The 14,619-nt window shown below is 35.6% G+C and overlaps 1 protein-coding gene across 1 annotated transcript in view; it reads right to left on the bottom strand.

Annotated features, from left to right (window-relative positions):
- The window catches only part of LOC130641746 (mucin-2-like), a 38,558-nt gene extending 24,955 nt beyond the window's left edge, over window positions 1-13,603 (bottom strand). Inside the window, exons 1-27 of the mRNA XM_057448686.1 lie at window positions 13,412-13,603; window positions 12,644-12,687; window positions 12,262-12,303; window positions 12,036-12,068; window positions 11,801-11,902; window positions 11,539-11,631; window positions 11,348-11,449; window positions 11,104-11,208; window positions 10,754-10,858; window positions 10,123-10,329; window positions 9,832-10,005; window positions 9,696-9,740; window positions 9,242-9,543; window positions 8,618-9,140; window positions 8,285-8,525; window positions 7,303-8,195; window positions 7,076-7,196; window positions 6,759-6,905; window positions 6,597-6,643; window positions 6,281-6,503; window positions 5,675-6,092; window positions 5,221-5,521; window positions 4,367-4,570; window positions 3,870-4,204; window positions 2,218-3,693; window positions 1,992-2,129; window positions 124-618 (exon numbers count right to left, since the gene is read on the bottom strand). Coding sequence (XP_057304669.1) covers window positions 124-618; window positions 1,992-2,129; window positions 2,218-3,693; window positions 3,870-4,204; window positions 4,367-4,570; window positions 5,221-5,521; window positions 5,675-6,092; window positions 6,281-6,503; window positions 6,597-6,643; window positions 6,759-6,905; window positions 7,076-7,196; window positions 7,303-8,195; window positions 8,285-8,525; window positions 8,618-9,140; window positions 9,242-9,543; window positions 9,696-9,740; window positions 9,832-10,005; window positions 10,123-10,329; window positions 10,754-10,858; window positions 11,104-11,208; window positions 11,348-11,449; window positions 11,539-11,631; window positions 11,801-11,902; window positions 12,036-12,068; window positions 12,262-12,303; window positions 12,644-12,687; window positions 13,412-13,506 — 7,011 coding nt within the window. The 5' untranslated portion in view covers window positions 13,507-13,603. The remainder of the gene's footprint in view (window positions 1-123; window positions 619-1,991; window positions 2,130-2,217; window positions 3,694-3,869; window positions 4,205-4,366; window positions 4,571-5,220; window positions 5,522-5,674; window positions 6,093-6,280; window positions 6,504-6,596; window positions 6,644-6,758; window positions 6,906-7,075; window positions 7,197-7,302; window positions 8,196-8,284; window positions 8,526-8,617; window positions 9,141-9,241; window positions 9,544-9,695; window positions 9,741-9,831; window positions 10,006-10,122; window positions 10,330-10,753; window positions 10,859-11,103; window positions 11,209-11,347; window positions 11,450-11,538; window positions 11,632-11,800; window positions 11,903-12,035; window positions 12,069-12,261; window positions 12,304-12,643; window positions 12,688-13,411) is intronic.
- Window positions 13,604-14,619: the final 1,016 nt, after the last annotated feature.

Genomic DNA, 14,619 nt, shown 5'->3' with positions numbered 1-14,619 from the left:
AATAAAAACATTCAGATATTTCGAGAAACTTGTGATAATACAAATGAAATTACCTCAAATAGAACCAGAACTGAGCGGATCAAGAAATTAACATTTTCAATTTCACGCAGAAAAAAAACTTACAAGAACAGTTGTTGGTAAAACCTCAGTAGTCGTAACTGGTGCAGTCACAGAACTTGAAGACACTGACGTGGCAGAGCTGCTGCTAGGTTGAACAAACGAACTGCTTGACGTTGGTGGCACCACAGTAGTACTTGCCGATGGAGTAGAAGCGCTAGATGAACTTGGAGCAACAGAACTTGTTGATGGAACAACATTAGAACTGCTTGGTGTTGGTGAAGCAACAGTTGTAGTAACTGGTGCGGTCACAGAGCTTGACGATTGTAGTATATGCGAGCTAGAGCTAGGTTGAACAAACGAGCTGCTGGAGGTTGGTGAAACAACGGTAGTACTTGCCGATTGTGTGGAAGACGAACTTGGAGCAACAGAACTTGTTGATGGAACAATGTTTGAACTGGCAGATGTGACAAGAACTGATTCAAAAGAAGATGTTGGAGTTGACGTCTCAACAATAATAGAGTATGTTGATGCAGATGTTATTGTCGATGATAATGAAGGCTAAATGATTAGAAGGAATGGAGTTAAAAAACAAAACAGATTATGTGTTGTCAAGAAAATGAATAAGGTAGTTACGAAAATAGCGAAAGCATGGTTGATGGCTATGTATTTAACGTAAATCTTTTTCTGAGTATTTTCAATTGTCGTGCATAGATTTCATGGAGTTTGTTAGAGTGAAATACCGAAATTTACATTAAAAGGATTATTCCTCATATTATTTGAAGCAATATTATGCCATCATATGTTTGTTAGGTTATTTTCTAATTTGGTATAATCCGCAGTTTACTGTTATGTTTTCGGTAAATAAGCCTTGTAAAACTTTTGAAACACCAAGTGTGTGTTCAGTTATGATAATAATAAACTGGCAGTATGTTCATATATTTTTATCATCCTCTGAAATAGAGAGTTCTAGTTGGATTTTTTATTTTTAGAGCCACGAGGAAAAAACTCATGACCGTTTTGGAATGCTCACACCATAAGTCTAATAGTCAGCCTAAAGTAACACCTTTTTTATAAGCATCGAGTTGCTAAAGAGCAGAGGCTGAGGTTTGGGCCGAAACCTAGGCAACTTGTTAGCGACATTCCGGTCTAAGAATTTAGAACGTTAGGCAATCAAGACTTTAAACTAGATAATCTGACAAGCAACCTAAAAAACAGTCCCTCATAAAAAAAGGTTTATAATAAATAAAAAAACTAAAGCACACAAAACTAGTAAATATCAAGCTGAAATCTTGAAAAATTTCAATATTACGCTTAGCAACTTTAAAGATGAAACCAAATTTTTATCCCAGGCATCGAACGCTGAAATGAAAAATGGAGTTGGTTATAAAAATACGTACTCAATGAAAGTTTAAAAAATCGTCAGGTGAATCTTTACAGTGTGAATTTTATAAAATATGTAAAAATATTTCTCATTTATGCTTCATCCAGCAGATAATAATGCACACCTTAACCTTTCTTTAATCAACCCAACTTAGTAGTAATCAAAATGTATTATGAAATGTTTTTACGGCAGTAACCCATAGGAACATCAAATTTCTAAGTACTTCTCAAAAATTTGGAGCGCATCACACCTTTTTAGCATCAATTACTGATATTTTAAAATAAAAACTCAATGCAAAAATCTAACAGCTTTTTTAGTCACAAACAATTTCATAGGGAAGGGGAATACTTGAAAGATTCACAAACAAGATTGGTTTAGCCTAAAACGCGATTATCGAGTTCATTTTCGTAATTATACGCTTTCTACAAATGGTTGCAGAACGCAAGGTTTGTTAACAAATACACGTTTTGATCAAAATGGCCACAAATTGAAACTTCAAAGTTTTTGAGCAAACACAAAACTTGTGGTAAAAGGTGTAATGGAAACTTACTGGTAAAGGAAAAGAGAACGATCCTGCAGTCGATGTTGATTGAGTGAATACCGGTAACGATGATGTTTCACTTAACAATGATGTTGGAATTGTGTTTGAAACTTGAGACAAAGAAGACCTTGCAATAGTTGAAACCACCTAGTATGAAAACAATTGTTAGAAAAATCATTGTACATCAAAGCAGGTGAGCATGATGTTTGTAATAATAAAATTTCAATTTACATACATTACTAGAACTTGACTGTAAAACCGTAGTCGTAACTGGTGCCGTCACAGAACTTGAAGATACTGAAGTGGCAGAGCTGCTGCTAAGTTGAACAAACGAACTACTTGACGTTGGTGGGACTACAGTAGTACTTGCAGATGGCGTAGCAGCGCTAGACGAACTTGGTGCAACAGAACTTGATGATTGAACAACATTAGAACTGCTTGGTGTTGGTGAAGCAACTGTTGTGGTAATTGGTGCAGTGGCAGAGCTTGATGATTCCGGTACGAAGGAGCTGGTGCTTGGTTGCACAAACGAGCTGCTTGAGGTTGGTGGAACAACAGAAGTACTTGCAGATGGCGTAGCAGCGCTAGACGAACTTGGTGCAACAGAACTTGATGATGGAACAACATTAGAACTGCTGGGCGTTGGTGAAGCAACTGTTGTGGTAATTGGTGCAGTGGCAGAGCTTGATGATTCCGGTACGAAGGAGCTGGTGCTTGGTTGCACAAACGAGCTGCTTGAGGTTGGTGGAACAACAGAAGTACTTGCAGATGGCGTAGCAGCGCTAGACGAACTTGGTGCAACAGAACTTGATGATGGAACAACATTAGAACTGCTTGGTGTTGGTGAAGCAACTGTTGTGGTAATTGGTGCAGTGGCAGAGCTTGATGACTCCGGTACGAAGGAGCTGGTGCTTGGTTGCACAAACGAGCTGCTTGAGGTTGGTGGAACGACAGAAGTACTTGCAGATGGCGTAGCAGCGCTAGACGAACTTGGTGCAACAGAACTTGATGATGGAACAACATTGGAACTGCTTGGTGTTGGTGAAGCAACTGTTGTGGTAATTGGTGCAGTGGCAGAGCTTGATGATTCTGGTACGAAGGAGCTGGTGCTTGGTTGCACAAACGAGCTGCTTGAGGTTGGTGGAACGACAGAAGTACTTGCAGATGGCGTAGCAGCGCTAGACGAACTTGGTGCAACAGAACTTGATGATGGAACAACATTGGAACTGCTTGGTGTTGGTGAAGCAACTGTTGTGGTAATTGGTGCAGTGGCAGAGCTTGATGATTCTGGTACGAAGGAGCTGGTGCTTGGTTGCACAAACGAGCTGCTTGAGGTTGGTGGAACGACAGAAGTACTTGCAGATGGCGTAGCAGCGCTAGACGAACTTGGTGCAACAGAACTTGATGATGGAACAACATTAGAACTGCTGGGCGTTGGTGAAGCAACTGTTGTGGTAATTGGTGCAGTGGCAGAGCTTGATGATTCTGATACGAAAGCGCTGCTACTAGGTTGCACAAACGAGCTGCTTGACGTTGGTAGTATTGCAGTAGTAATTTCCGTCGAAGAAATAGAGCTGGAAGGACTTGGTGTTATAGAGCTGGAAGATGCCACAGAAGTTGTTACAAGGACAGATTCAAAAGAAGACAGCGGTGTTGATGTTTCCACAATTACTGTTTGCGTTGATAACGCTGGTGTTGACGTAGACGATAGCTAAAAAATTAAACGCAAAAATTGAAAAATAACTTTGTAAAAATTATGCGCTAACATGGTGGTAAATGGTGGTATAAAGGGAGTTTCACCAAAAAGGGGGCCTGCAATTCATATGTGGTTTTCTTCTAGTGTAATCTAATTTAACAAAATTGTTTCAAGAGCTCTTGTTTACTTACTGAAGAACTGGAAACTGTAATGGTAGAAGATAATTGAGACACTGTCTGTGATGAGGAAATTGGCGTGGATGATACAGGTACTGTTGAACTCACAGACACAGAAGTGGATGGTACAACAGATGAAGAACAAGGTATGGTTGATGATGTGGTAATATTTTGACAATGGTGTCCGTCATCGTATGTTCCTTCAGGACAACCACAACCTTCTACTACAGGGCCACGGCAACATCTCTTATTTTGGTCACAGGTTTCGTTTTTTTGGTAACAAGTCTCAGGAAGATGATTATCTGTGTAGTAACCGTATGAATGACCACAAGGATCGCAACAGTCCAAACCTGTAAAATTGAGAGGTGTTGAAGCTAGTTACATGGTAGCACTAATATTTAGATTTTAATACCAAAAAAAATCATTAAATGTTTTTCTTTTAATATCGCATCATAACATCATACTATCGCCTTTCAAGAATATATTAATTGCCAAAAATAATAATAACATACGGCAAAGTCCTTCTCTTCTCCAGTATATTGGGACACCATGTCGATTACATTCTTGCACGTATGCAGCAATAGCTGAACAAAAGCATGCACAGTCACCACCATATTTACATAAGCAAGTTTCTTGTTGACAGGACTCGACAAATGAATCTGGAGGCACAGTGTTGTGACAGGCAGTGAAATTTCCAGTTTTGATAACGTTGCATCCTAAAATGAATAAAGATTTAGAAATACTACCAATAGATGGCGTTGTTATCCTCAGGGTTTTTTTGCATCCTACATTCAACATTTGTAGGATGGAAAAAAACCTGAGGGTAACATTTGATTTTAAGATTTGGCTTTTTCATAAGTCTGTTACGCGCTTCTTTTTCGTTTCACAACAAATATCCTTACTGTTTGGCGAAAAATCATTCTTAGCATATTCTTAGCACAATTAAGATTAAAAGATCTGAAAATACAAACTTGAAAATACAAACTGGTTTAAAAATCACCCTAAGTTGCCGTTGTTTAAGCAGCATAATTAAACAGGCAGAGGGACAATTAATTTGTTTGTTTGTTTTTTTTTTTTTTTTTTTTTTTTTGGGGGGGGGGGGGGGGGATACTTCCAATGAAACCCGAGAAAAGACATTTTACATCAATTCAATATTCGTATAGAGTATATACGTATGAGAAAATGGTGCACTACTACTTTCTGTGAAGACTCTATCAAGTTGTTTTTTAACTAAGATAACGACGCTACCAAGTTTTTGGTTTAACTCCCTCGTAGGTCAAACTTTTCTTTTATAGAAAATGATTAATTATTAATTTTTATTTGGTATTCCAAATTGTATGATTTGGAAACACATTGTCTCGCATACCTTTTTGTGCCCAAGCTAATCGGTCTGAATTTGCAGCACATGTGTCGACTGCTTCTGTTAGTTCTGGACATGCGGTGGACTGATCACTCCATGTCTCGGCAAACTTCAGCGCATTCTTAGCTAACGAATTGTCCAATTTTGTGAAGTCATCATCATCTCGTCCATTGAAATTACCACAGAGACCAGCAAACTTTCCTGTACCATGATGGATTTTTCCAGGAATGACATAAACACGATTTTGTTGATCGTATTTGATTGTGTAATCCAAGTTGTAAGCACGGATGATCAAATAAAGACCGGACTGTAGATTAAAAGAACAAAAGCTAAGTAAACACTAAGTTTCATTTCAGTCACAGAAAAGCTAAAAAAACTTAACACCTTTAAAACTGACGTCATCATCGTGTGGCATCAAAACAAAAAAAGTCAAAATGTAAAAAATACAAGCTTAATTTACCTTGAATATTTCTAACCCATCTAAAACAGCGGTTCTTGGTTGTGGATAGGTACCTTTGTTGAATGTCAGTGTTTGCACACCAAACTTGACAGTAACTGTTTGCTGCAGCATGACAATTTCAGCTTTTCCACCAGGAAGTTTTAACTCAATAGTAACCTCTTTGCACATGTATGCTTCGAAACTGTTAATACATCGCGTATTGCGAACTCGAACGTTAATATTGGCAGCTTCAAGATCACAGAATGGTCCGTTGCTTCGACAATCAGACATTAAAATGTACTGACACTGTTGTCCATCGACTTTGTATGTCAATCCATCAAAAGTACGATAATGCAATTGACCAAAAGCAGCACAATCATATTGTGGCTTAGGATCGACTCCAGGAACGTTTTTCCAGGTTCGGTCTCCGTTACATATTCTATAATATGAAAAAAGTAATCAAAGAATCCTTGCATTTACATATTATTTTAAGGTGTTAATAATGATATGAGATTGTTTAGTATCGCCAATAAAGTAATTATACAAGCAAGGCATAAACATTTCAGCATTACTGGAAATTACAAGAATCATATGATGCACTATTGTACATATAATCATAAAACTTACTTTGAACAATCTGATGGCGATGCTTCGCCTTTGTCGAAAAACTTGTCAGCTTCTTTACATTGGCATTCACTGGTTGGTTCAACACAAGTATTGTTTTCGTGTAAAACTAGACCCTCTGGACAAAAACATCCTGACTCGCATGTCATGTCTTCCTTGTTTAACATAGCGTTGGCACAAGTTCGTCCACACGAAGAATACACGCGACCTTGTTTTTCACAATGGGCTAGATAAGGAATCAAATTGGTATGACTTAGTTAGGTCTTTTTTGTATACATTACAGACGAGGAAGAAAAGTGATGAAAAAAGTTACTCTTACAGTTGCAGTCGACGTTGGTGCATTGAAATTTTCCTCCAGTACACGTGCTAAAAATAAATTTGATACATATGAAACAAACTAAAGCATTAACATGTATGTTGGAAAAGAACACATTAAAATTTGTGAGAAATTAGCTGTACATCACCCCTCTTTTAAACTTACCAGTTATTGCATTCATCCTGTCTCACTGAACCAGGTTGATAAACAAAACCATTATGGTAACATGGACATTGATCCTGAGCGACGCATTCATGTTCGTTATTCTCATAGTATCCCTCAGGACAGAAGCACCCTTCGACGCAGCCTCGTCTATATTAAAAAAATAAACAGAAATTTCTAACAAACATATGACATTAACTATATTTTAAGCTTATGATATCAGTTCTTATGATTCTAGCGCATTTAGGGTTTCCAGTAAAGCGCAAGCATTGAAGCTTAAAAAACTAATGGATAGAGGGTTTTTAAACTGTCAACTATACCTGGCACACGATTGTGTATCATTCGTTGACACGTCATGACAAGTTGTTGGGCATTTCAATGTTCTACCATCATCGTTCGTGTTACATTGACGCCATGTTTTAGGTGACTTACAGGTTAGAGCTAGAAAAAGTACAAAAGTTGCATAAGACAAATCCAGACTAATAAAGTGTTTTCCTAAGCACGTCTCATCATAGGCAGAACAAGGTTAAAAAGTTCCAACACTTACGACAGTCTTCAGTTTTCTCTCTCCAACCATCAATGATGATACCATTATCCATACATAATTTAGCATATGCTGCAACCACTTCACAATAACACTTTCCACATTTGCAAGCATCTTGTTTGCACATTGAGAAATGCTCTGCTGGAGGTACAGTTGAGTGGCACGCTGCAAAGGGACCTAATGGGTCTTTTATTAGTAAACAATTTGTCTCAGCAGTACCGGCTTTTGCGCTGTAGATTTGGCATGGTTGTTCTGAAGTCTCCCATGTTGTTGAGTGACAGCTAGATAAGTCTTGAGAGACATCTTTGTCTTTGTATATCCAAGATTGTGTAAATGCCGAAACACTGGTTTCTGTCGAGTCTGATCTTGTGTGGAAATCATCTGCAGAGTTAAAATTGTATGTACCGCAAAGACCACATGTTTGGTTCTCAAATTGATAGCCAACTGTTACGTAAACATTATGTCCTGTCCAGTGGATCTTGAATTGTTTCTTTTTGTACATAAAAATAACATTGGAATCGCCAACAAAGTCAATTTGGTAATTTTCATTGTCAACATATCTCTTCTCTTCACCGTTCACTCTTAAAGTTGGGAATCTTGTATTTCCTGTTTTTACAGATCCCAACTCAATGCGAGCGTTCAAAGTTGGCAAGTTGACCATCATATTACGTACACATGATGTGTACAAAGAGTTGCTGCATTCGGAATTCTTGACAACGACTTCAAACTCCTTGTGTGCTGCACCATAATGACAGTGATCGACTAGCACATAACTGCACTTTCCATACATGTCATATCTTTTACCATCAAAGGTTTTTATATGCGGATCACCAGATACATCACAAGTTGCAGAACATGGCTTTTTAGCACATTCCCACATACCACCTTTACATGTACTATGATTAAAAAAATAAGTGCAAACATAAATACAGAGTTATTATATTAAAAAGAAAAGTAATAAGGAATTTAAAAATGAATTATATACCAATCTTCGCAATGGCCCACTCGCACTGTATTGTGAGGATATCTTACACCGTCACGATAACACGAACATTGGCTTTGTGGAAGACATCTATCAGTTCCTTTGTCATAATACAAATCTGGTGGACAATGACAACCATCAACACAATCAGAAACACATCTGGAGCTTGTCATCAAATTGTCACACGTTTTTGGACATGCTGACCCACAATCATAATACCTCAAGTCACCTTTACATGTTATTGCTACAAAAAAAGAAATATAGATATATCACATCATTTTTATTTTAACTACAAAATTATCTTATGTGATTCATTAAGTTAAAACATTTACTTACGACACAAGGCATCTGTTCTCCAGTGAAGATTGACACCTTTCTTTTGACAAACTCTGGCATATAGTGAAATGGCGGAACACATACAGTCAGATCTTACATTGTGGTTACAGTTTACAACATCCTGCATACAAACAAGCTTGTATTGATCAGGGTCAACAACGCCATGACATGGTTTGAATGCTTCTGAATTTATGATATCACATGAGCTTTCTGCATTGGCGAACACAAGTTCAGTATTGTTGTATGGGTTATAAAATAACGAAGTGATGCTTAAGTTTTCAACACATTCATCTCCTTTTAAGTACACTTTACTAAACTCATAAATGTCCTTTCTTTGTGCTCCAGTGAAATCAACCAAGTCATTGTTTGGGTTACCATCTAGATTTCCACAGAGACCTGATAACCTATGATTACCACCTTCTACTGTTTTGTATTTATCTGGAACAGTTATTGCAACATCCTCTACACCATCAAACTTGATAATAACTTGTTCAGAGGTGATAACTAACACATATCTGCCAGCCTAAAATAATAAAACAAATAAAACACTTATTGTCTGGTAAAAGAACAATTATTGTGTGAGAGATATGATCTCAAACAAGTTATTGAACTGATTAAACATACCTGTTTAATCTTTGGCACCCCATTGTATGGTAAACTTGTGAACTTTCCATCAACAAAAACAACAAATAAATCACCATCTTTTTGCTTCAATTCAATTTTTTTATCATCAGCGTTAATTTCAAGTGTTCTCTTAACAGTATTATTACTATTAACGTGAGGATCGTTGTGAACAATGACATTAAGAGTGCTTGTTGGGTCACCGTCATGAACCAAGTAGTATGAACATCCACTTAAGAAATTGTAATTCATGCCATCAAATGTAGTGTAATGAATTTTGGATCTCACAAAGCAAGTGTTGTTTACTAAGAAAAAAAAATTAGAACCTGGCTTATTATGCATAGTTCTTGTGTTTTAAACAGAGATTGATATAATGGTATACTAGCATATCCCAAAAACTACACAATCAGTGAAATGATAGTGTACACAGTGAAGTTTAGAAGTAAAAAGTTCTTACGTGGAAGCAAAAGAGCAGTTGTTTTCATTAAACCAGAAATGGAACCTAAAAATATTAAATTTATGTTAAATGATATTTCTTATAAAAATGCTAACAAAAAATTAAAAAAAAAATTAATGTCCAATTCCACACTTACTGTGTCGTGCTTCACAATCAGACATTGTTTCATAAGCATTTTTATTTCCAAAACAACCATTAAACTTAAATGATTTGCATTCCTTTGAAGCTTTGTCGTAAACAATACGCTGGCTACCACCTGGACAGTTACCAGAGTAAATTTTGTCACATAGGTTTGATGTTTGGTCAGATTCTAAAGATAAAAACATTATAGAGGTGACTCTATTAAATTTTTATTGTTAACTACACAAAAAAACGATATAGGCATACATAAATAAATGGCAATCCCAAAATCATTTAACAAACTTACTACAATGGTGGAGACAATTTTTCTTTTGAAAGTTATAGTTTGGTGTTTCCATGGAACATGCAGCTTGCATACTTGTGATAAAACTAAGACAGTATGACTTTTCTTTGGCCGTAGCAAGCGAGTTGAAGTACATGCTAGGATCAGTGACAACTTCGTCGATGTAAGATTTGCAAATACCAGTTGCAATTGGAAGTTCGTTTATGGTTTCTAAAATAAAACAGAATCAAAATATCTCAAACAAAGCCTAACCTTTTAACTTAATATAACACTAGTTGTAAGCCCATGGAAAAATCCACTTAGGGAAAATTATTTCAAAGATATTTGGCCTCAAACTTAAAAGTGTATTGCATGGCTTTATCAATCTTTTTCAACTCTAAAATTTTGTAAATGACAGAACAGCTCTTTAACAAAGTCATTAAAGAAAAATTTAAAAATATTAGTCAGTTCCCCTGAAAAAATTCAAAGATTTACTTGTCCTTTTTATACTGCACTGCGAGCGTCCTGCTACTTTATTTTGTATAACAGACAGACATATAGGGGTATGGTATTATAATATTATAATATAGAATTTCCACTTTGGGCATTACAAACATTTCATATTATTTTAAGAGATTAACTAAAACTTAAATACCTTCATCACAAGTTGGACCAGAATATCCTTCTTCACAAACACATTTAAAACCTCCATCTTTATAGTCACATTTTCCTCCCATTCCACATTCAGGAGTACACAATCCTGAAGAAGGGAACAACAAGATTAATTTCAACATTGTTGTGCGTTACAAAATAACAACTAAAATATAAACAATTTTTCTTATATTATATTATTTCTTAAATATATAAATATATATATTTATATTAACCATATACAACTATATACGAATAATGTTTCAAGGTAATTTTTGGTTCTAGAAACTTCAGTTGTTCCAAAAGCAAAAATGATATTGAATTAGAAATGCACCCTAAAAACAAATGACATACCACGTTTACACTGTTCGTTCATTACAACTGGATATGCAGTAGGACATTTACATGTTTGATGAGCACTACAGACTCCACCATTTTCACATACAGCATCACAATAAACTAAAGTAAAGATTTATATATTTCACTTTAAGTGCTTATGTTACCTTGCATTAAACAATTAGCTATTAAGGTTTCTTTTACTTCACCGCACTACTTTATGATGCCCATAAATTTCATAAAAATACAGGTTTTAATGTACCTCGATCACAAAGCCTTCCCATAAAACCATCAAGGCAAGTGCATTCATTATCAACAGGATTAGTGCATGTACCATTGTTGTGGCATGGATATTTGCAAATTCCTAAAAAAGTCCCAAATAACAACCTTACTCATCTTACGAATGGCAAAATATAATTATTTCTTATTTCAAAGATATATATATTTTTGTACCTGTGTCACAAGTAGCACCTGTGTAGTAAGGCGTACATGAACATGTTCCACTTATACACGTGCCACCGTTTTCACAAGGAGGGCTGCACACAGCTAAAATAAATAATCAATAAAATGTTGCTTGGTTGCATATTTATAGTGGGACATGAGCTTTTTCTTAAAGAGTTTGCCCATGAAGAATGCCTTTTCCCTGTATAATGAAAACCATTAGCAATATAACAAAACTTAGAAAAAACAATCTTCTGACAAATATGTGACTTACTTTCTTCACATGTTGGTCCACCATACCCATTTGCACAAACACACAAGTTTGTAGATTGTTGGCACACTCCTCCATTTTTACAATCACTGTCAGATGAACAGGCTTAAAAACAAAATGAAAAATTTTTTTTTCAGCTATAAGGAATAAATAATAACAATTAAGTTATGACACAATTAGGCAACAAGAATATATGGCTGTATAGCTTAAATTCTAAGCAAGAGATAATAATTTTTACCTGGTATTGCTCTCTTGCTTACTTCATCTGCAACTAAACACAATAAATCATAATTCCAAAATTAAGTTTTCAAAATTAAGAAATAGGGAATATTTCTACAACATTATTCTATAGTTTACTAAATATAAATATAAAATATGGAAATTGAATGAGGATTAATAAAGAAATATTCGCAAATAAAAGGTAATCTCTCTACTACACTCATGGTTTGCCAGGAAGTACTTACATTCGTTTTTGGCGTGAAGACTTTCGCGTTCAACAATTGCGTCTAAAATTTTATACAAAATTAAACAGTTTCAGTGATGTAAAAATAAAGCACGTGTACACCACCATGTTGTGCTTTGTTGTGATATTTTCAGCCATGGCTTTAAACTTATAAAAAGACATTTTTTTTCTCTTTTTAAAAACCAGGACCTGTACCCCTCCTTTCTACCAGCACTAGTTATTGGCAAGTATATATTTGGGAATAGGCCTGTTTTTCTTTTTTGGTGTATGAGCATTTATAGTTTAGGAAAGTGTGAAAGAGAAACCCTTGTTCAGAATAACACACGAATTTAGAGATAAAATCAAACCTTAATCTATTCTATGAAGAGTCGCAAGCATCTTACCTTCTAGCTTTAATTCTACATTTTTTTCGAACAGGTTGGTAACGCTAAAATAAAAAAAAAGGAAAACAAAGTTAACACACTGTATTTTACTTTCTATTCGTGGCTTCATATGTAACATTTTAAACTTTAGCGATTCTGCTTAGCGGGCACTGGATGGGATTGCTCATGCGCGGGCTGGGCGTTGACATGTACGCATTACTGTTAGACTAGTTAATAAAATCATTCTTAGAATTCAGGGATTAATAGGCCTTTTTAAAGGTTTACATTTTCCGCAGTTCGGCTTTACCAAACGCGTGGCGTTTCTTCGCACGAAGGTATCATTACGACTTTATATGAATATATGTCAATTAGAAGTTATCCATCTACACTCGATAATAGTTTAAAGCCTCAAAAATGTTTTCTTAGAAAGTAATGGTCTTTCTTCAGCAAGCTTCCACATCTTTTTGCCACGCAGTTGTTAGAGCCAGAAGGGTTTACCGCGGAAAATGTAAACATTTAAAAAGGTCTTTAGGAGTACTGTGTTCTCTTCACTTGGTTGGATAAATGAGTTTTTAATTTTTTTTCCTTATAGAGCATTCTGCGATGGCTTTGCTAGCTGGTTGCCTGCTCAGTTAATCAAATAAAAGCTGGAATTATTTCTATTTTTGTACTACAGCAAGAAACGGAAAATACCATAATGCGAAGCTTGTGATGCAAGCGGGAAGTTTAAAAGGAAAGTCAAAATAAGTAAATAAATAAATAAATACATATAACAGCAATAATTCTTACCCACTAGCCGCAGATGGGTGCCACGAGTTGGACAGAATGGCAAAAATTACAAAACTATTTGCCAGAAAGGCACGTTTAACCCTTCGTGAGGGCATGTTATTGAATAGAAATCTTTAACAAATGATATGTTCTTCCTTGATTTCTTTTTCTTTTATTTTCGATTCTCGCATGAGGTCCTTACCTCAAATGAAGCGAGTTGAAATGTAGTCCAATTTTGGCATTATTTCTTTTTTATTCTTTTCTTACGTTTCGTAATATCATCCTGTTGAAAAATTATCACATACTTTGCCTGCATCTTACGTCTCCATAGAAATTTGGCGTTTTAGGTATAACGACTGTTGCTAGGGCGCTAGATTCCTTCCTCTTACATGTGGTAACTAAGCAAGTTGTGTATAGATTGTGAAAGTTGTTTAAAAGCAATTAAATTTCCAATTTTGTTACCAGGGAATAGTAATTTTAGGGCAAGTTTTAGTAGAAAATGCTAAAAAGAATTGGGGTTTGGTTGCATTTTGCTCAATGTAAAATTATTAAAAAATAGAGTCTCAACGAAGTTCTCATATTTCATTTCCAATACTTTATAGGCAACAAAAAAATATATTTTTATCATTGATTTTCTTTCTTTTTAAAGACAAATCAAGTAAAAAACTGATTCTGTTGTCGCAGTTATTGTAATAACGATCCCGCGTTGCGCCGCGCCGCGGTAGCAAATTTGTTTGTTTCAAACCAACCGCTTATCAGGAAAACGAGGTTAAAATAACATGGTGCAATTCACGCTACTTGTTTGTCTCTGCTGTTAGTAATTTATCTTGGTAACCCGGTTTCGTCCGAGACGCTCGAAACAATGTTGATTTTGAATTAAAGAAAGAAAAAACGAATGAATGAATGAAACAAAAATATTTCTATTAATCAACATTTTGCCTGTTGAGCTATAAAATTTCAGGTACGAAATCGACGATAAAAGCAGGTCAATGAGGATAAATTTTACTAATCTATTTGTGGCACAAAGTACAAACCCAAGCGTAGTTTTATATATCGCTTCCAAATATGAAATAGCTCAGCACTTATGCTAATCTTAAAATCTTTTGTGATCTACTTGATTCCAATGTAACTGAATCGAAACTAGTTATTCAGTTTCTATACTTCAGGGTTTATAGAACCGACTGGATTGAGCAAGGAGATTTTACGTTGTTTTTGCGATGTAATATAAG

Source organism: Hydractinia symbiolongicarpus, chromosome 4 (assembly GCF_029227915.1).
Source record: "Hydractinia symbiolongicarpus strain clone_291-10 chromosome 4, HSymV2.1, whole genome shotgun sequence".
In the NCBI taxonomy this organism is placed as follows: Eukaryota; Metazoa; Cnidaria; class Hydrozoa; order Anthoathecata; family Hydractiniidae; genus Hydractinia; species Hydractinia symbiolongicarpus.
This window is presented reverse-complemented; position numbering and strand designations above follow the sequence as displayed.